We start from the raw sequence: 20,487 nt of genomic DNA, 5'->3' as shown, positions 1-20,487 counted from the left end.
CAGCCGTGCCTTCGGAACCGCACGGCAGGAACCATCGCAGGTGACACACCCAGGTATTCACCGTGGGTGCTGTCGCTATGCGTGGTTTCCAGTTTTCTTATTGTGATTTGATTAGTTTTCGTGATGAAAGCCAGCTGCACACCTTCAGACCAGGAGCTCAGGCTCAATGGGCACTTCCTCAGCCTCAGTGCCCGTCACAGGCACCTGGGACGCCCCAGGAATGCAGGTGCCCAGGCCCTCCCGCCTGGGAGTTGGAGCCTCTGAGGCGCAGGGCTCAGGAATTGGCTTCGCCTGATCTTGGCTGTTTGTCAGCATCCTTGCCATCCTCCTCCTCTGAGCAGCCCTCCCTGACCGCCCGCCCTGCTCCCTTTTAGGAGGGCCCAGGTGCCCGGCTTTCCCCAGGCCTCTCGAGTCGCAGCAGAGCTTCCTGGCGCACCTCCCACGCTTTTTTTGAAAAGCTCCCTGGGTGATTTCTGTGCTACGGTTTGGACATCAGACCCGCTGACCTGGGGATGGCCCCCACCTGGCTTTTCAAACCCGATTTCTAATTATGCCTTTTAAATCGTAAAGATAACATGCAACAGAGAATCGAAATGATGCAGAAAATAATCAGAAGGTCAATCCTCTGATAAGCCTCTGGTTTCCCTCCTGGGACCTACGAGTACTTTATTGAGCACCTGCCACGTACCAGGTGCTGGGGGTGCACGAGACAGACAAACCCTCACCCCCATGAGTTTATGGTAAAGACAGACAATGAGGACGTGACATCAGAGAAGCCTGTAGTGTCAATGGGTTCTAAGTGCTACAGGAAAAAAGAAGCAGGGGGAGGGGGATGGGGTCCTCGGAAGGGTGGTGGTTTTAAGTAGGGCGGTCAGGGTGGGCCTCACTGAGGAGGTGATGTTTTAGCAAAGACCTGTAGGAGGGGAAGACCTGAGTCACATGGCTACCTGGGGACAGGTGTTCCAGGCAGAGGGGACAGCCAGTGCAAAGGCCCTGTGAGCAGGAGCCTGCTGGGAGCTCCTGGAGCATCAGGGGGCCGGTGTGGTGTGGGGGTTGGGAGAGGGGAGCTGGGGGGTAGGAAGAGATTGTACAAGGCCTTGAAGGCTGAGGTGGGGAGTGTGGTTTGTTCCGGGAGCGGAGCCGCTGCTGGAGGTTTTAAGCCGGAAGCGCATGCAGAGGTGTGTGGTGGCCTGTGATGTGCGGGCATGCCCCGTGCTGGGGCTCCTGGAGGTGCCCCGTCAGCAGCTGTGTGATGTACCTGTGCCTGCGGTGGGTGGGGGACACCCAGCACCGCCCGACGAGGAGCCCCCTGCGGTATCCAGGGCGCCTCTCGCTCAGCGGGGAGCCCCCTGCCTCGGCCTCCCCTGCACCACCTCCCCCGACTCTCCGCTTTGGGGCAGACGCAGCCTTCCTGTTCTCGCATCTTCTCGGAAGCTGGGCTGGAGGGTCGGGGCGGGGGGGGGGGGGGGCCGTGTGTGTGGGGCGGCTTGTCTCTGGCAACAGGCCGCACAGAAGCCAGGGCCGCCAGGGGTCCCGGGTCTGCTGGAGGCCTGTGTTGGCCGTCGGGGCCTGGGGGCCCCATGTGTGGGCAGGTGGAGGCACCGGGGTGGATGGGAGCAGCGCCCTTTTCGTTACTTCACTAAAAAAATCTTTGAAGTAGTTTTCACTGCAGTATAACTGCATGCAGTGGAGTCCCCAGGTCTCATGTGTGCGTCTCTGTGATTTCACCTGTGCGTCGCCACCGGGCAGGGTGGGGGGCGGATCCAGAACACGCACTGAGCCTGAGGCCCTTCGTGCCCCTCGCCAGTCCGTCCCTGGAGAGAAAAAGCAACGAGTGTTGGTTTCTTGGTGAGAAAAGTGACGACTTTCGTAACCTCCGTCCTCAGAGATGCGTTCCGCCGGCCTTTGGATCTGGCGGTGGCGGGTCTGCTGGGACGCCCCTTTGCATCTGGCCCCTTGTGCTCGGCGGGTGTTTCTGGGATGCGTCCAGGCCGTGGTGGCGTCGCAGCTTTTCTTTTGTTCGCTGACTCGTGTCTGTTGTGTGAATGCAGCACCGTTTGTTTGCCCATTCTCCTGTGGATGCACATTCGTGATTTTTAAGAATTGGAGTTTTTATCATGTTCCATTCCTTGTGCTCGGCGCTGTCGTGTGTCACGTTCTCTTCATCTTCAAAAGAACCCGAGAGAGAGAGGCTCTTGTTTATCCTCTGACAGACGTGGAAACGAGGCTTGGGGGCTTATGGAACTTTCCCTCCTTTCTCCTCCCAAGTCTTTCTTGAGTGTCTGGTGTCGGCCTCACCCTGTTCATAGTGCTGTGGATCCAGCAGTGAACCAGACCCACCGAAATCCCTGCCCTCATGGGGCCGGTGCTTCCTGGAGAGAAGGACAGCTGGTCACTGTGTAAAATAACCTGCAGACCGTGATGCTTGCTTTACAAGGATTAACACAAAGTCTTGTGGTGGAGAGTGACTGGGTGGGGGTCGAGGCAGGCTCCTTCAGCCAGGGTGGGCAGAGTAGGCTCTCTCAGGAGGTGACGTTTGAACTGTCCAGTGCTGTAATGATCTGGAGGAAAAGTCTTCTGGGCTGAGGGAACAGCATATGCAAAGGCCCTGAGGTAGGACCAAGCCTGGTGTGTCCTAGGAAAACACAGACTGGCCATATGGCTGCAGTGGAGCCAGACAGTTTTGGGGAAATGTCAGGAAAATTCAGTGTGGTCTGTCTGTCGGGGGTGGGGTTTCTTGTATCAGGATGTGCTGACAGATAACAGTAACGTCAGCGATGGCGATGGTAAGTGCTGGCGTTCCGCGAGGCCTCGCTCTGGCATGACGCCGACGTTGAGGTTCACTATCGTTTCATCTTCCGAGGTAGGTGTTTGAATCTCTGTTTACAGAAGAGGAAGCCGAGGTTCACACTTACATGCTGTCCCTGCGGTGGGTGGGGACTGAAGCAGAGCCCCCCGCCCTCCTGTCCCCTCCCTGCTCGGGGTCCCCAGGCCGTGGTCAAGCCCCTCTGGGAAAGGAGCCCTCGAAAGACTCAGTTGCAGAAGCTCTGGTGACCTGTCAGTCTGCAGTGGGGCTGGAGGATGGCGGTGAGGGCATCTTGGGGATCCTCGTGTCTGACGCCTGCCACCCCCATTTTGCAGAAGAGGGAATAGAGGACAGAGCGTGGCAGTGGCTTCCTCTGGGTCACACGGGGAGGCTGTGGCTGGGCTGCCTCTGGAAACCAAGGCAGCAGGCCCTGAGCAGTGGGCGCTAGGTTGTACCTGTTGTGCAGGGGGGAAACTGAGATCCAGAGAGGAGAAGTCAGACTCCCCAGATCACCCAGCTGATGTGCATCGTTTCTTGGAATCCTCAGAGTGATCCTGGAAGGTGGTGCTTTAATATTCCTATTTTCCAGATGAGGAAACGGAGCCCCAGAGAAAGAGACATTTCATTCATTCATTCGTTCATTCATTCATCAAAGATGTATTGAATGCCAGGCACCATGGTGCCAAGTGCTGCAGCTGCAACTATGAATAAAACAGAGTGAATGAAACAGGAATAAAACTGTGACTAAGCTAGACCTCTGGGAGCTCTCAGGCTGGTGAGGAAGACAGCCATTAACTGAATAATCTCGAAAGGCAAGGTTAAGTGATGGCCACGGTGGTGCTAAGAAGGGCAAACGGAGCTCCCCAAGCCTCTATTTGGGTTTTGAGCTTGTTGGGAGGGCAGGGAAGGTGAATTGATGTTAACTAGGTGGAGGGAGGGAGATGAGTGTTGTGAGTGGCGGGAACAGCATGTGCAAAGGCCCGTGGGCAGGAGCAAGCTCAGTGTGTTTTCCGGAACAGCCCAAAGAACCTGGAGGCGGGGCTGGTGGCCCCGTAGTGTGGTGGTGGTGGTGAGGTGGGGTCCTGTGTGGCCTTTTTGGTTGTTATTCTCAGAATTATGGGACCCGTTAATGGGCGTAGCAGGGCAACGGGTAACCACGTGTGCATTTTGCAAAGATCTCCTCGTGACTTGCCTGGTGTCACTGCAGCCAGGATACCTAAATGACTCAGGCCTCCCAACTCCTGGTCATCCCACCAGGCCACACTACTCCCCTGCCCCCAACGAAATTCTCCCAGCTTTCAACCCCAAGGGACAGTGTCATCCCCTGGGAAAGGGTCTTGCCCCTGGCGCCCCGTGGGCCTGGGCTCTGTCCTGGCTCCGTCCTTCCCTCCCTGCATGACCTGGAGCAAATGACCCGACTGCTCCGAGACTGTTTCCTCATCTGTGAAACAGGGACGTGGCCGTCACCTCCTCTCAGACCCTTGGCGCTGGCATGCAGTCAGCGCTTAAATACGCTGGTCCTTGTGTCTGTGCTCCGCTGGAAACACAGGTGTCGTTCGGTTCGGATAACTTGGTGTCCTGGGGTTTCCCTTGTCGGATCTTGCTTTCTAAACTTGGGAACCGAACAGAACAGGTCTGGGTGGTTAACGATAGTTTATGTTATTATAATTATTATAATAATTGTTATCATCAGACCATCTGTCCTTAATGAATATTGGTTAGTAGAGACCATTGGGGTAGAGAGAGAAGACGTTTCATAGCTTACTAATTATAAGACTAATAAATAATGTATGAAATACGTGGCTATGCTGTAGAATAATATCTTACGTATTCACAGTGATAACAATGAAATATTCCAACTTTGTTTGGCTGTGATTGATGGAGATGTGGTGGGGGTTTATTTTTTTGTGTCTATGTCTCGAGCTAGGTGGTTGTGTCCGTTTCCCTTTGCTGCTGTAACAAATCGCCACAAACTTGGTGACGTAAAATAACAGATTTATGATCTTGGGTTTCCGGAGGTCACGTGTCTGAAATGGACCGACAGGGCTGAAGTTAAGTCGTTGGCAGGGCTGTTTCCTCTGGGGCCCCAGGGGAGAAGGCCTCCACTCGCCCCTCCGGTTGCCAGAGGCCACCTGCCTCCCTCGGCTCCTGGCCCCTTCTGTCTTCAGAGCCACAAAAGCCCTTTGGGTCTTCCTCATTCTGACACTCACTCCGCCTCCCTCCTTCGCTTTAAAGGGCCCTGTGGTCACACTGGGGTCACCTGGATCATGTGGGTCATCGCCCCACATCCAGATCATTGGCTGAGTCACACATGCCAAGTCCCTTTTGCCATGTCGTCACATCTTCGCAGGTCGGCGGATTAGGACGTGGACATCTCCGGGGGGCTGTTACTCAGCTGACCACAGTGGTCAAGGGCAGTTGGGGCCTCTGCCCCCTGCGTCCGTAGGCCCCGCTTGCAAGGTCTCCCTCCCTTCACCTCCTGGGCCTGGAAGGCGAGACGCTGTGCTGGACCGTGGGGACAAAGGTGCCTGCCCTCGTGGGGTGGAGCGGGGAGGACGGCTTCAGTGAAGTGGCCCATTGCGAGCGGGGCATGGGTGGGTGGTCAGGGAAGCTGGAGCCCAGGGCTGTGGCCGAGTGGACGTGGCAGGTCAGTGTTTGGACTCTGACAGCCCCGCGGTCAGATCCCAGCCCTGTCCCCTTGGCTGTGTGCTCTGGAGTTGGCGCTTCATCCACTGAGAACCTCGGTCTCCTTTTCTGTGAATGAGAGTGCGGTTGTTCGGGATGGGACAGTGTGTGGGAAGCAGTGGGAACGTCGCCGACCCTCCCTAACTGAAGACCTCAGACTGCGTCTAAGCAGCGGGCGACGTCCGCGCTGCTGAACGGAGCCTGTTGTCGGCAGCCTGCCTCCCTGGCGGGCGCTGGGAAAATAAACCGGAGGAAGCCTGCGCGCCCAGTGCCCTCCCGCCAGCCGCTATTTTTGCGTTCTCTCGCTTTGTGCATTGTTTCCTGACTCTGCAGAGGCGCTCCTTCACCAGCTCCGGCAGGGACCGCACCCCCCCCCAGCCCCAGGAACTATTGTTTAGGGAGACGGAAAAAACAAAACCTCTTGAAAGTCATTGTCTTCAGATGTTAAGTGTCAGCCCCACTGAGAGGAGACCGCATTCCCCCCATTGTCCTGCGCCGACAGGCACAGGGACCCCAGGGCGCCCAGCCGCCCCGCCCTGCATCCTGGGGCCCCGGGTTTGCTTTGTCTGGGACATTCCGGCGGGAAATACCACCCAGAGCGGAGCTGGTTCCCAGCCACCAGCAGCTCGGTCACTAGGCTGCCCCTTCTAGCAGCCGCCGCACGGCCCCGGAGCAGCCGGCCCGATGCCCGTAATCAGGACGAAGACTCGAGTCCCGCTTATGGACGCACGTTACCCCAGCGCATCCCGTTCTCACGGTGCCCCTGTGTGGCGGTACATTCTGTGTGTGGCGCCAGCTTCTGAGATGTCATCCACGTGCCGTGCGTTTCACCTGCTTCAAGTGTGTAATTCAGCGGTTTGGAATGTTCACAGACTATGCAGCCGTCACCACCGTCTGGTTTAAGGACATTTTCATCGCCCTGAAAGGACACTCCATACCCATGGGCAGTCAGGGTCCACTTTTTTCTCCCCATTTTGCAGAGAAAGAAACTGAGACACAGAGAGGCTGCCCAGGATCACACAGCCTGTAAATGACTGAGCCAGGATTTGCACCCAGCTCCTTGGCTCTAGAGGCATTTTCTTAACTGGGATGTGAGGCAGGGTTCTCAGCAGGGGGCTGGGGGGGAGGTTTTGCCCTCAGGGGTTTCGGCAGTGTGTGGAGCCATTTCTGGTTGTGGCGTCTGAGGGCCAGGTTTGCTACAGGCCTCGGTGGGTGGAGGCCACGATGCTGATCGTCTACCAGCACACGGGACGGCCCCCCGCAGAGTCACCCGCCCGGTACCTGGTGGTACCGACGCTGGGAAGCCCTGCCCTGATGGCTCTCTGCGGAGCCCCTTCCTCAGGAGAAAAAGCTGAGGGGCCCCAAGAAGCGGGGAGGAGACAAGGTTAGAACAGAAGGATCTCAGAGCACGTTATGGCGTCGGTGACCCCAGTGAGGGGAGAGAAATTCTGAACAGTGAAGAGAAGACCTAGCAGGAAAGAGATCTGTGCTCCGCTGGTGATGTCTGCCCGGCGAGGGTGTGAGGAGAACTGGCAGGTTCACACTTGCCAGCCTGCGTCTGGGACGGGGTCTCACCGCCCGATGCCCACAGGCCGGGCAGGGAGGCGAGTGGCAGCAGGCTGGGCTGTGGGAGGCAGAGCAGCAGCCGCCATCCTGCAGCCGGTGGTGGCCCCCTGGGCCTGGGGGGCCTGTGCTCTGCTGTCCCAAAGAAGCCGGGAGCTGGGATTTCATGGGACACCAGATGTTCAGACTGAGGCCCGAGTTTCCGCAAAGCCCACACTGCTGGTCACCCCTGACATGCCCAGGGGCCGCCAGTTGGAGACCCAGGAGGATGGGTTACAGCTCCACAGCCTGTAGGAGGCACTCGTGGATCCATGTGGAAGGCTGGCAGGTGTCGGCGAGTTCAGGGGGCTCGCAGGCCGGGCCCCGGACCCCGGGGTGGGGTCTGTGTGGGGAACTGTGCTGACTTCCCCTCGGTGCACCCCCCCGTATTGCATCAGCCGTGTTCACAACAGGTTGTAGCAACCCGGTTTCTGCTTCAGCTTCCTCCACGGTGGGCCTGGGGTGGGGCCGGGGTGGGGCTGCGTCAGAACTGGGCACCTTTTCCAGGGCCTGGAAGCTGCGGGGGTGAGGGGAGACTTTTCTGATGATTGACTGATGAGTCACTAAACGGTCTTTGTTGAGGGTCTGCTGAATCCTCCATAAATTGTGCTGGGCCCAGTCCTAGCTCAGGGGATGCAGCAGTGACCTGGACAGACAAACATCATGGCCGTCTTGGAACTGACATTCTGGTGGGCTCGCTGGACGATAGACTGAAAAATGGACACACACAATGTCCACTGTGACAGGGGCCGTGAAGAAAACAGGGCAGGAGTAGGGGCAGATACTGTAGTTAGGATGGCCTTGGAAGGACTGAATGTGCCTCAGGGCCTTTGCACTGACAGTTCCCTCTGCCAGAATGCTCTTCCCTCGCATCCAGAAGTGCTCCCTCGCCTCAGTCCCCACGTGTCTGCTCAAATGCCATCTCCTCGGGGAGGTTTTCTCTGAGCTTCTCTGGGAAATGGCCCCCCACCCATCCCTCTCTCTTCCCTCGTCCTGCTGCATTTGTCTTCATAGCGTTCATCCCTACCTGCCATTTTATTTTAAAGTCTGTTTATGGGCCGTCTTGCCACTGCTCTTTGAGGGTGGGGATTCGGTCCGATTTATTTGTCATGGATGTGTTGTTGGCTCCTGCGACAGGGCCTGGCACAAGCAGGTATGCAGTAGGTGTTGAATAAATGCATGCTTGCAGGAATGAGTGATCCCCCTGGCATGGTCAGCTCTCGTGTCCGTGCCTGCAGGGCCCAGCTCCGTGCCTGGCACGCAGTAGGCCCCGGGTTCCGCCTGTTGGCCTGGATGGTACCTGGCGACAGCTTCCTCCCCTGAGAATACAGTCGCGAGCAGTTTCCTGTCTCCCTGTGGTCCGGCCGCCTCTCCGCCCGGCCCCTGCCCCTTCTCACAGGAAGTCTTCTCCTTACGCGGCTTTCACCTGCACCATCTCGGAAACCTCAGCTGCCTCTTTCTCCTCGGATGAGGAAATGGACGCGGACAAGGTCGGTGACTCGCTGAGGTCGCGCACGTGCTTGGCCGTCAGACGGAGCGAGGTGAGGAGGGCGCCGGCAGGGCAGCGAACGGCCTCGTGGGTGGTGCCGAGGATGTGGCGGCACGATACGGTTTCTAAGGCCTTCCCCCTCTCGTCTCACCCCAGGAGGCTCGGAAGCCGTCGAGAATAGAGCGGTTTTTAGGATGGGAAGAACAAATAACCGTAATAAGTAAAAATAACGTAGGATAACGTGAAGCCCCTCGTGCATGGGAGGAGCTCCGTAAATGCCGCTGAGCCAGTTCCCGAAGTTTCTTTAGGAAACTCTGTGGCTTCTTGTCTCTCCACCAGGGCTGGGGCTCCTGAAGATGCTCTGAAGTCGAGGGGCGCCGTGGAGAGGGTGCCAGCTGGTGCTCGGCTGAGCGTTGCTGGGTGCCAGGCGCACTCAGGTGCTGGTTGTGTGTGTTACGTACATACGGACATGTTCTATCTGAATCCCGGGGCCTCAGTTTATCCCCACTTTACGGAGGAGGAAAGTGAGGCAGGAAGGAGAAGTAGTCCTCCAGGCCACACAGCTTGCGAGTGGCCGGCTGGGATCTGAGCCTACTCACCCGAGCGCTTGCCTGCAGTATTTCATTTTAGCCTCCCTGTAGCCTGTGATGCCAGTCATTTGACCGTCCCCGTCTGTGTTACGGATGAGGCACAGAGAGGTGGAGTCCCCGGTCCAGGTCACACAGCAGTAGGTGGCAAATGCAGGCTCTGAATTAGGTAGCCAGTTCCAGCCTCTGAGTCTCAGCCACCCCCATAAATTGCTTCCTTAAGGGCTACAGGAGCCTTCCAGCGTCTGAGAAGGGAGAGGTTCGAAGAGCAGAGAAGGCTTTCGGAGAGGTGGGGGCCGGAGGAGAACTCGGGATGCTGGCTGTGTCTGCGGCCCAGCACGGGAGTGTGTGCAGGTCCCCACGACAATGCAGCCTCAGTGGGAGCCGCCGCCACGTCCGCCGGGGCCCGCCCGAGGCTCCTCTGCCGCCCCTGACCTCAGCCCCGCACCCTCAGAGGCAGACCAGGGGCACGTCAGGCCAACTTGGAAGGGCCTCTGTTAAGAGAACCAGCCAGTGTGGCCTTCGTCCTTCCGAGGCTGGCCTTGTGCCCTGGAGCAGAGGCAGCCCCTCTAGGTGACTCTCCGACCCTCAGTGGGCCCTAGACCCTCTTTCTTCCGGAGGCTCCCTTTGGGAGAGAGGCCCTATGGATACCTGGAGACAGCCTTCAGGCAAAGGGAACAGCAAGTGCAAAGGCCCTGAGGTGGGACGGTGCGTGGTAGGTAGTTCACGGAACAGCACGGAGGCTTCAATTGTAGCTTCTTTTCAGTGCTTACAAGAAGAGACTAGTCTGTTAAGGACACGGTACAGTGCAGCCTATTTGTGCTATTGCAATGTAATGACCTGGATTATAGACACGTACGTATAATTCACGATGTGCCCGATGAGATGTGACATAAAGAGCAAGTGTGAAGTTGTGAAAGGAGTGGTGTCTTATGTCAGTCCTGTCGGGTGCGTCTGTGACTGAGCGTGTAGCCTTTCGTGGAGGTGACGTCTCAGATCTGAAGTTCGGGTCTTTGGGGAAAGCCACTTCTGGGCCAGCGGCTCTCTGCTCCCGGCACGGCCACTGCCAGGGGAGTCGGGAGAGGTTTTGAATCTCAGCCTGCGTGGCGGTGGGGCTGTGGCTGGGGGAAGGGCTCGTGTTCCGCCCCAGGCCGTGGAGGCACCGGGCCAGCTTGCGGGGGGCCCGGCCAGGTTGGGCAGCGTCCCAGGGGCCTTGTGGTTTCCAGAGTCGACACGGAGAAGGAGGGTGGGCGGCTCAGGGGCCCCGCTGCCCGAGGAGAGCCTTCTCGTCTCGTGTCGGCCTGCCTCCTGCTCTGGTCTCCGCTCAGGGACACGCACCCTCCAGGAGGATGCAGATCAGCCTCCGCGGCACTGAGGACGTGATGACAGTGGTGGGCGAGAGAGGGCCTGGGTCACGAGTAACCTCTCCTGTCCAAAAAATGGAAAAAAACATACATTTATGTTATAAAATGACTTTTGATTTAAAATTTGCATGTTCATTTTAGAAATTTAGAAAAAAACCCAGAAATGAAGAAAATTGAAATTACTTTATAATTCCACTTTTATAATTAGGTTCCATAGCTATTGATAAAACCCAATACCAGTGCCTTAAATGGGATGGAAGTCTCTCTCGTACTGGATTGTAGGCAGCCCAGGGCAGATTTGTTGGCTCCACTGTCACTAGGGACATAAGACCCTTCTCTGTTGCTGCTCCATCTTCTTGAAACGTTGCTTTCACTTCATGGTACGAGATGGCTGCTTGACCTCCAGGCATCACATTTGCTATCCAATCAGTAGGAAAGAGGAATAGCAGAAGAGAATCCCTGCTCATGTCTCCCCTGATCCTGAGGATACTTCCAAGACGTCATACGTAATACATCTACTTGTACCCCACTAGCCCAGATCACACCAGGTCACACCTAACTGCAAGGGAAGCTGGGAAATACAGTCTCTATTCTAAAATCTAGGGTTCTGCTTCTAAAGGAAAAGGAGAGACCAGCTGTTAGGGGACAGCTAATAATCTTGGCCGTCCTCTCCTATAGTTTAGGGTATTTCCTTGCACACTTCTTTTTTCCATGCTCATGTAGTGATAATTTATTTAACCAAAATCGAGATTAGGTTTTATGTATTCTCCTGTAACTTGTTTTTTTCCCCTAGTTAGGGGTGCATCAGTAGCCTGTCTCCTTGTCATTAAATGGACTTCTGCAAACCGTTTTCAGTGGGATCGTCCTTTGTCAAGACGGACAATTTGTTCAGCCAAACCGCAAGTGATAGAATTATAAATCAGATACAGAAGTGAAGTCTTGATGCCACATGTGAGATTTATTTTTTGCTGTAAGGTCAATGCCCAAAACTTAAGTGGACGGAGCATAGGATCTGGGTGTTTGAAGATGTCGTTGGGCTTTCGGGGGTCTCCCCACCCTGGCCTGTGGGGCTTCTGGGAGCCGTGCCAGGCCCCCCTGATGTTGTTACTGTCCTGTTATCCTTACTTGGACCAACGCCCCTGCTGTTCCGGTCACCCTGCTCCCCTGGACCTCGGGCCACCCAGACCGTGTTGGGGGATGGGTGTCAGGGCACCCCCTTCCCTGTGTCCTTGCCGCCCTGCCCCCACCTCCCCTCACTTCCAGCCGGTCCCTGGTCCTCTCAGGTTTCGCCATATGTCTGGTGAGGTCACCCCGGCCAGTGCGGGCATGTCCTTGGGGGCAGCCGGGCCCCTCCCCTCCGCGATCAGGTTGCCGGCATCTCAGAGAGTGACTTCGAGGGGCCTCTCTCTGTCCTTTTTATCTCCAGGGAGAGATAGATCCTCCCAGGGCTGTGGCTGCAGGTTCCAGACAGATGGTGGCCCCCAGGGGGCACCCCAGAGGGCAGCTGCTCCCTGTTTTGTGCTTATGTGGTTGGCTGTCTACAGATACTCCCCGCTGACTTGTGTTGGCGGTGGGCTGGGGACTCCTCCCCGCGCAGACTGCTGGGGTTCGAGGCCCCGCTCTGCCACTTACCAGCTGTGTGGCTTCGGGTAAACTCTTTACTCTGCTGGGCCTCAGTTCTCTCCTCTGTAAAATGGGCACAGTAATAATAGTACCTGCCTCCTGGGGTTGTGTGAGGATTAAAATACTTAGAGCAGCACGTTGCACATAGTAGGGCCCAAGGCGTTAGGTATAATAATAATTAATGAAGGATAGTAAATTTGTTATTATTATTATTCTAGTACTCCAATTCTGTACCAGTTACTTCTGGAGCGTCTTCCAGGCCCCCTTCCTCCACTTCCCTCCTCACCTTTCTTGAGTCCCTACTGTGCGCCAGGCAGTGTTCCTGGGGGCTGAAGGGACATTAGTGAGGGAAACTGTCTTTTGCCCTGAGAGAGCTGCCCCTCTGGGGGGTGATGATGCTGAGCAGTCACATCTGTACGTAACGTGATTGACAAGAGCTCTGTGGATGCTGGTAAATTCCGTGACGGTGATGGGGGTCAGATGGCTGGGGGGCGTGTGGGGAGACCTCCTTTATACGCGGTCCAGGGGGACCTCTCTGAGGAGGCATCTCCCCTGCCGTAACGTCTCGGGGGAAAGCCTTCCAGGCAGCGAGCAGCGGTGGCACAGGCCTGGGAGGGGACCAGCCTCAGTGTGTTCAGGAAGCAGAGACAGTGGCTGCCGCTGTGTGAGCGAGCCTGAGCGGGCTGGGAGAGCCTGCGTCATACAGGGTCTTGTCGGCCGTGGTGGGGGCTGGATGTTTTTCTAGATTTTCAGTGAGAGCCGCTTCTGAGGCAGGAGTTTCTCCACGTTGGCGCTGTTGACATTTGGGGCCTGGTGCGTCTTTGGGGGGCCGTCTCGGGTACTGTAGGGTGTTTAGCAGCATCCTTGGCCTCCACCCACAGGATGCCAGGAGCACCCACATCCCCAGCTGTGACAACCAAAATGTCTCCAGATATGTCAACTCTCTTCTGGGGACAGAGCCACCCCTGCGGCCGAGGACCACCGCTCTAAGGCACGGTGGGGCAGCGGCAGGGCTGGCCTGGCCTCGGGAGACCTGGTTCTCATCTGAGTTTTATCACCAGCTTTTTGTTTGGGGTCAGACAAGCATCCCTGCCTCTCTGGGTCCCTCAGTTAAATAGGAGGTCGCTGGAGATGGAGATGCACAGCCCTACTGCCGCCTCCTTCCCACAGCTGTGGCAGACATCACTAATCGATGAGCCCAGAGCTCCGGGGACCACGGAGGCATGTGGGTCAGCAGCCCCGTGAGCAGCCTCGCTGATCCCTTCCTCCCGGCAGGAAGCAGGAGCCGGATGTGCTGGGCCGGGTTCACTCTGTTTGTTTCTGGCTGGGTGGCTTCCGCCGGTCCTCGTCCTCGGGGCCTCAGTTTTTCTCACCTGTAGAATGGGGCCAGTCCACCTGCCCTGGAGGTTGGTGGTGAGATTGAAATGAGCTCATGACGGACTCTGCAGGTCTCAGCAAGGGTTTGTTGCATGACTGAATGAAAGCTCATGGGTCTCGTTCTGGGTCGTGGGGTCTCTCATCCTCTGCTGGTTGAAGTAAAGATTGGTGCCATCGTGTTGGAAAGCCATTTGGCAAGTAACTAATCCCATTGAACATGTCTCTGATCCACGGCCAACCCTTGCACTCCTGGGTGTGGCCTGGGGGATCTCACACCCCTGGGCCCGTGGACCTCCTCCTTGTAGCGTCATTTATAGCGAGGACGCTGGAAACGACTTAGGTGTTGGCGGCATGATGGCGGTTACGTGGTGCTGTCATTGTAACTGCTCAGCAGTGAAACGAACAGCTTGAGGCCTTAGTGTGGCCCCGCAAACGGATCCTGAGACTGATCCAAGGGCACGTGGTTTATTGGGGAGCTCACCCCAGGAAGCCGCCCTGAAAGGGGTGTCATTGCACAGCTTACCACGGTGGGCCCTGGGCACTCGGGAAACGGCATCCCTCACATGCCTCAGTTTTCTCACCTGTCTTTGCGGCCTGCTCTGCACAGGAGAGGGGACCCTCAGCCGAGAAATGGGGGTGATGGCGTCTGGAAGGGGTGCTGGTGTGCGCCCCAGGGGTGGGAACCAGGGGCTGTGGGTGGGGTCTGGACGGCCAGCGCTGCCCGGTGTACAGATTGAGGTGGGTAAGTGCGGACGACATGACGGTGACTCGGGGAAAGCAGGTGGCTGGAGGCACGTCATTTGCAGAAACGTGGTAAACACGCAAAGCAGTATTCTCTGTTGCTTCTCGACTCGTGTGCATGGGAGAGGGCGGGGGGCGTATCCAGAGTGGGGGGCCTGTCGGGGGCAGGTGCACAGGTGGCTCTCCAGGAGTCGTTTCTTCCCATCTCTGCTTCGAGGTTGGACGCTCACGTCGGTGTCTGAGTAGACAGTCTGCAGTGCACTCAGTGGGGCCCCTCGCCCACCTTCGCCTGTACAGCCGCCGCCCCGGTCGGAAGGGGAGCTCTCCCGGCGCCCCGGCTCCTTGGGCCCTGCCGTCCGTGCCGCCCCAGGCCGGAGGAATTTCTTTTGGAAAACGGTTCAGAGCAAATTTGGCGTCATGCTAAGGTTGGCCAGGCGGGGTAGTGATGCCTTGTGGGTCTTCGTTGAATTTGTCTCTGTCCTTTTCCGGATCCTTCTTTTTCTTCATCCTCATCATCCAAAGAAGAGGGGGCCCTGGGGAGGTTGTGGGGGATGGGCTCCGGCCACTGAGGCGTGGACGCTCGTGGACAGAGCTTCCGGACTGAGGCAGAGACTCCGGTGGCCTGGAAGTCCTGGGAACAGCCTGGTCTCCAAGGCAGGTTTCCAGGGTGCGAGCTGCTGCTGGCCGAGCGTCCCAGAGCTGTCAGCGCTCGGACAGGGAGTCGCCCCCGAGGGTCCCGTTAACTGACTGGAAAAGCCGGTTGTGTCCTGGGCAGTGTGAGGGCCTGCCCGGGCCCCCGCCTGCCCGCTCTGTCCAGGTCACGGGCTGCCCATTGTGCCCATCACACTGGCCTGTTTGCAGCTCCTCGGTGGGTGGCCTGGGCCGTTCATTGTCCCAGCACAATAGTGGTGGCCGCGCTCGTGTGAAGAAACCGGGACAGGAAGCCGCAATCTGGGCCAGCCGGGCTGCCCTCCCGGCTTCCTGCCCTTGCGGCTGTGCTGGCCAGGCCGCCTTTGTCTCCTGGCAGGCGGGGTGCTGTGGCTGGACTTCCCGGCAGTGTCCCAGGCCCGGTGAAAGCAGCCTCTAGGATGTCCTGCCCTCGCCCCGTTGTCCTTTAAGAGGAAAGGTCAGCAGGCTTCCAGGTGACAAATTGGGGCTCCTGCCATGTTTCAGGCACCACTCCAGGCCCTGGGGACACAGCTGGGAACAGGAGAGGAAGGTGCTGCCCAGATGAGGCTTCCATGCGCTTTATCCTGTCACATTCTGAAAGGTGGGACAGTATACTGTGTACCCATATTTGAGAATAGTAAACTGAGACTCAGAGAGGCTAATGCACTTTCCTGAGGTCACACGGCAGGAAAGAGGAGGATCTCTGGTTTAAACCCAAAGGTTCAGTTTCCTAACCTGGCCGCTGTTGTTGGACTGGGATAGAGGTGTCGTCCCAGCTTTGTTCCCTTCTGATCCTGGCCTTTCCCTTGGGAGCTAGTGTAGACCGCTTAACCTCAGTCTCTCCCTCTGTCAAATGGGCTCTTAATGCAAGATGGGAAGCGCATGGAGACAAGAAGGGCCTCTTGGAGGAGGTGACATTTGAGCTAAGGCCTGATGGGTGAGAAGGAGCTGGCCCAGGGCAGAGCTGGGGGAGCGTGTCCTCCTGGTAGGAGGAGCCTGTGCAAAGGTCTGAGGCAGGAATGTGTCTGGCGGGTGGAAGGAATAGAGAGAACGAAGGTGTGGCTGCAGGTTATTGAGATGCGGGGTGATGGGGTGATGGAATGCTGGAGCGCGAGGTCAGAGAAATTACCTGGGACCAGGTCATGGGCGCCTACGGGCTGGGGAAGGGTTTGGAGTTTTTTTGAGTGAGTGGGAAGCCTTGAAGAGTCTGATGAACAACTTTAAAAGGATCCTTCTGGCTGTGTGTGTGGAGAAAGGACTTTTGAGGGGTGGGGGGACAGGGAGGTGACTCTGTTAGCCCAGGCAGGAGGTGATGGTGGCTTGGACCAGGTGAGGTGGCCGTGGAGGGAGGAGAAGTGGCTAGACTTTTAACACATGTTGAAGGTGAGGCTCCTCGCGTTCAGTGGTGGACGGAAATGGGGGGTCAGAGAAACGGGGGTTGAGGACGATGGGGGCGGTTTGGCTAGAGCCCTGGGAAGGCAGAGCTGTTGATCAGCCTGGGAGAAGCTCAGTGGTGTGGGTGTGGAGGGACGATCAGGAACCGGGGTTTGGATGCCCAGGCGGAGATGTCAAGATCCAGATAAGAGCCTGGATTTTAGGGGAGGAGGCCTGGCTGGGGTACAAACCGGAGCTGAGGGGCCGGGTCGAGATCGTCCTGCGGCGAGTGTGGACAGAGGCAAGGCCACCTTGCTGCGTGTCCTCAGCTTTGCTCTCTGTGACCCGCCATGTGGAGCGCCACGGTGCCACCGCCTAGGAGACCCGAGTCTGCGTGTGGCCGGCACCGTGACAGCCGTGGACATCCCTTGGGTGATGGGAAGGGATCCGACAGCCATCTGTTGGGAGTCAGACTCCCCTCTGCCCTCCTTGCCCCTGTGCTGACTTCCCTCCATCCCGGCAGTCCTTTCATTGCCCCCCCGCGTGGAGCTCTCCCCAGATGAGCACAGTTGCGTGAGATGCGCTCTTAGTTAGCCTGCAGCCGGCACTGTGTGCTCCCCCAGGCCCTGCTCCAAGAGCCGCCATGCTGTCATCAGCCGTGGCAAAGAGGGCCACAGACAGGCCACCACAGCTCCTTGTGGCCCTGTGGCCGTGACAGGACCGTGAAGTCTCCATGTGGGTGTTGTCAGGTCCACCTGGAGCCAAGTCCTGGAGTCGGGCACACCGGGTGGAGTTTGCTGTGCGCAGCTGGCCCTGGTCTCCCTCCGGAACCATCTCCATCCCCTTCCTGCCCCACGTCCCTTCTGCCCCCTCGGCCCATCCGCAGCCATCTCAGGGGCCCTTCCTCTGCCTGCTCTGTCGCGCCCTCCAGGGCCAGGCCGCCCTCATACCTCGTCAGCACGGCTGCACCCCTCCACTCTGGTCCCCGCTTCCATGCTGGAGCCCTGAGACGCAGCTCCTCACAAAGACACAGGGCCCTTTTGCCAACATTTAAAAACTGGGAGACTTTGCTTAAAAAATCCTAATTCCTGGCTTCTCGGCCCCCCAAAAACCCCGAAAACCCATAACATCTGGGAATACTGGCCTACTGCCTTCCCACCTGGCCACGCTTTGGGGTCGAACAGCTGTCCCCCTTCAATGAGCGTGTGCTGCCCATCCCCCACAGTCCCCGCCAACCCTTCCTGTATCGCCTGTCACTTCACAGAGGGGAGAAATGATTTCTCTGTTTGAGCCCCTGGAAAGAGAGGCAGAACAGCTGGTCCATCCATATGGTAGGATCCTGAATGGCCTTAAGAAAAGAATGAGGGGGCCGACCTGGTGGCATAGTGGTTAACTTCATGTGCTCTGCTTTGGCGGCCTGGGGTTTGCGAGTTGGACCCTGGGCCTGGACCTAGCACGTCATCCGCCTGCAGCTCATCAAGCTACGCTGTGGAGGTGTCTCCCGTGCAAAATAGAGGAAGATCGGCCACAGATGTTAGCTCAGGGCCAGTCTTCCTCACCAAAAAAGAAAAGGAAAAAGGGATACTCCCTGTAGAATGATATAGAGAGATCCCTCAGCTATATTAAGTGGAAAAAGCAGATGCAGTGCATCCTGTGCTGTCTTTCGGTGTGTAAAAAGGGGAAAAAATAAGAATATTTTCATATGTATGTAGAGTCACGTGCCACATAATGACCTTTCAGCCAACAGTGGACCGCATGTATGACTGTGTTCCCATAAGATCAGTACCATGTAACCTAGGTGTGTAGTAGGCTGTGCCTTCGAGGTTTGTGTAGGTCCACTCTGTGACGTTCACACAACGACGAAATTGCCTCACCACACGTTTCACAGAACGTGTCCCCAACGTTAAGTGACGCATGACTGTATATGTACATGTATATGTACATATACATTTGTGTGTTTTTTTCCAGCTTTATTAGATTTAATTGACATATAACACTGTGTATGTTTAAGGGGTACAAGGTGTTGATTTCGTACACTTATATATTGCAAAATGATGACCCCCGTATGCACCTTTCAAATATGTAATACGATGTTACTAGCTGTCCTCGCTTGCTGTACATTAGATCCCCAGAACTTACTCATCTTGTGCCTGGAAGCTCATACCCCTTGGCCAGTGTGTGTGTGTGTGTGTGTTGGTTTTCGCGTAAGCATCCTCTGGAAGGACACACAAGAAACCAGTAGCTGTGGTTCCCAGGGGGCTGGGGAGGGACTTGATGGATGGGGCCCGGGATATGGGAGGGAGACTTTTTATATTTTTGACTTTTGAGCCATGTGAGTGTGTTACTATTTGGAAGTTAAATTAAAAAAGAAAAGAGAAGATGAATGTAGTCTGAGAGGGATGGGCTGATGCAGCAGGTGCGAGCATGTCTCCTCGAGGGCGGGGCCTGGGGTCGATCTCTGCACGGGGCCGGGGTCACAGATGCTCAGCAGCGTCTGTTGACTGAGAGGCAGGTAGGTTTCTCCTAACTCCCAGCCCGTGTCCCCAGACTGTGGTACCTCCTGGATCCTAGCTGGCGTTTGACCTTGTGACCCTTCTCTCGGGCCGTCCCCGGGAGACCAGAGACGTGGATGCTCACCTCTCGCTGCTTCCCTCCTCCAGGCGTTCCTGCATCGCATCCGGCAGAACGTGACGGACGCCGTGGAGAAGGGCCTCACGGAGGAGAACGTCAAGGTGTGGATGCTTGGGCTGGCCCCCTCCAGGCTGTCCCTCTGGCCGTGGGCCTTGGTCCTTGCGGGGCGATGCTCAGAGGGTGCAGGGCGGAGGGCACACTCGCCCGCTGGCCACTGGCTCTGCCCTCCCGCAGCTTGCCCCCCGCCTCTGTCCTGTGAGCAAACTGTGCTCCGTGGGCGTCAGGAGAACTTGGCCTCAGGCCCCCGCTTCCCCACTGAAGACTTTCTCTCCTTGCTCACCATGGCCCTCCTGTCCTCCAGCCTCCTCGGGCCAGGCCCCCTGGCCTGGAGCCAGTGGAAAATCCCTTCCCGGGCGCCCCTGGGGGCTGGCGGCCCCCAGCCAGCCGCCCCGCTGGCAGCCCAGCCCTGCCTGCCCTGGGCACTGAGCATCGGGCAGGGCGGGTGAGTGATGGGGTCGGGCTTCGTCTTGGCCGTGGCTCTGGGGAGTTTCAGCAGGACATCAATAGGCCTTCTGTGTGCACGCTGGAGGCCCCCAGCGCTCCCCTCCTTGGGCTGGCTTTCCCGTGTGACCTCACTCTCTGGGAAGCCACCTTCAGTCCTTGGGGCTCCAAGGTCCCGACTCTAGGGTAGAGAGGGAGATGGGGAGGGGGCGGGCGGGTCAGAGGTGCCCAGCATGTACAGCACACAAAGGACTTGGTCACACAGGACATCCCCCCACATGTCCTGGTTAATCTGGACAGTGTCCTTGCATGTTGACAATTCTCTGAGCCCAGTTTTTTGGAGAAGAAAGCTGAGGCTTAGAGAAGTAAAGAGACCTGCTCAGGGTCACTGCGTGGCTGGTCCCTGGTAGCCCTGGGATAGAAGCTTTTATGCATTCATTCATTCACTCATCCAGCAAATATTTACTGATCAGCCACTGTTTATTACATCTATTTTTTACAATCCATTTATTACAATTTAAAAATTATTTATTATAAATTGTAATTTATTACAGTTTTCAAAATATTCCGTTTTTTATGACATATAACTCACATACAGTGGAGGGTGCAATCTTAAGTACAGGCTTCTCTGCACCCCCTCCCCAAAGATGACCACTAACTTCTAGAAGCATCCATTAGCTCTGCGTGGTCTTGAACTTTATGTAAGTGAGCTCTTTTGTGTCTGCACCTTTTGCTCACTGTATTCCTGTGAGATTTGCCCATGTTGTTGTGTGTAGCTGTGATTCATTCTTTTTCATTGCTGTGTAGTATTCCATAGCATGAATGTACCACAATTTACTCATCCATTCTCCTTTGGATGGATGTTTGAGTTATTTCCAGTTTTTGGCTATTATGACCATCCTTGTATATGTCTCAGTGGACACACGCTCTCATTCCTTTTGGATGTACACTCAGGACACAAATACTTTGAAATTTTATGGCCTTTCCTTGAAGTCACTGTAACGGTAGGATCTTTGTGTCTGTGTCTTTAACATAAGT

General features: G+C 56.6%; 1 protein-coding gene across 3 annotated transcripts in view; it reads left to right on the top strand.

Annotated features, from left to right (window-relative positions):
• PREX1 (phosphatidylinositol-3,4,5-trisphosphate dependent Rac exchange factor 1) overlaps nt 1-20,487 on the top strand; it is a 182,200-nt gene that overhangs the window by 54,906 nt on the left and 106,807 nt on the right. For all 3 annotated transcript variants that reach the window (XM_023626697.2, XM_023626698.2, XM_070246866.1), the window contains exon 2: nt 18,978-19,049. In XM_023626697.2, the coding sequence (XP_023482465.1) occupies nt 18,978-19,049 (72 nt within the window). The remainder of the gene's footprint in view (nt 1-18,977; nt 19,050-20,487) is intronic.

Source organism: Equus caballus, chromosome 22 (genome assembly GCF_041296265.1).
Source record: "Equus caballus isolate H_3958 breed thoroughbred chromosome 22, TB-T2T, whole genome shotgun sequence".
Classification (NCBI taxonomy): Eukaryota; Metazoa; Chordata; class Mammalia; order Perissodactyla; family Equidae; genus Equus; species Equus caballus.
Note: the sequence above shows the minus strand (reverse complement) of the source record. Positions and strands in the feature narration are given on the sequence as shown.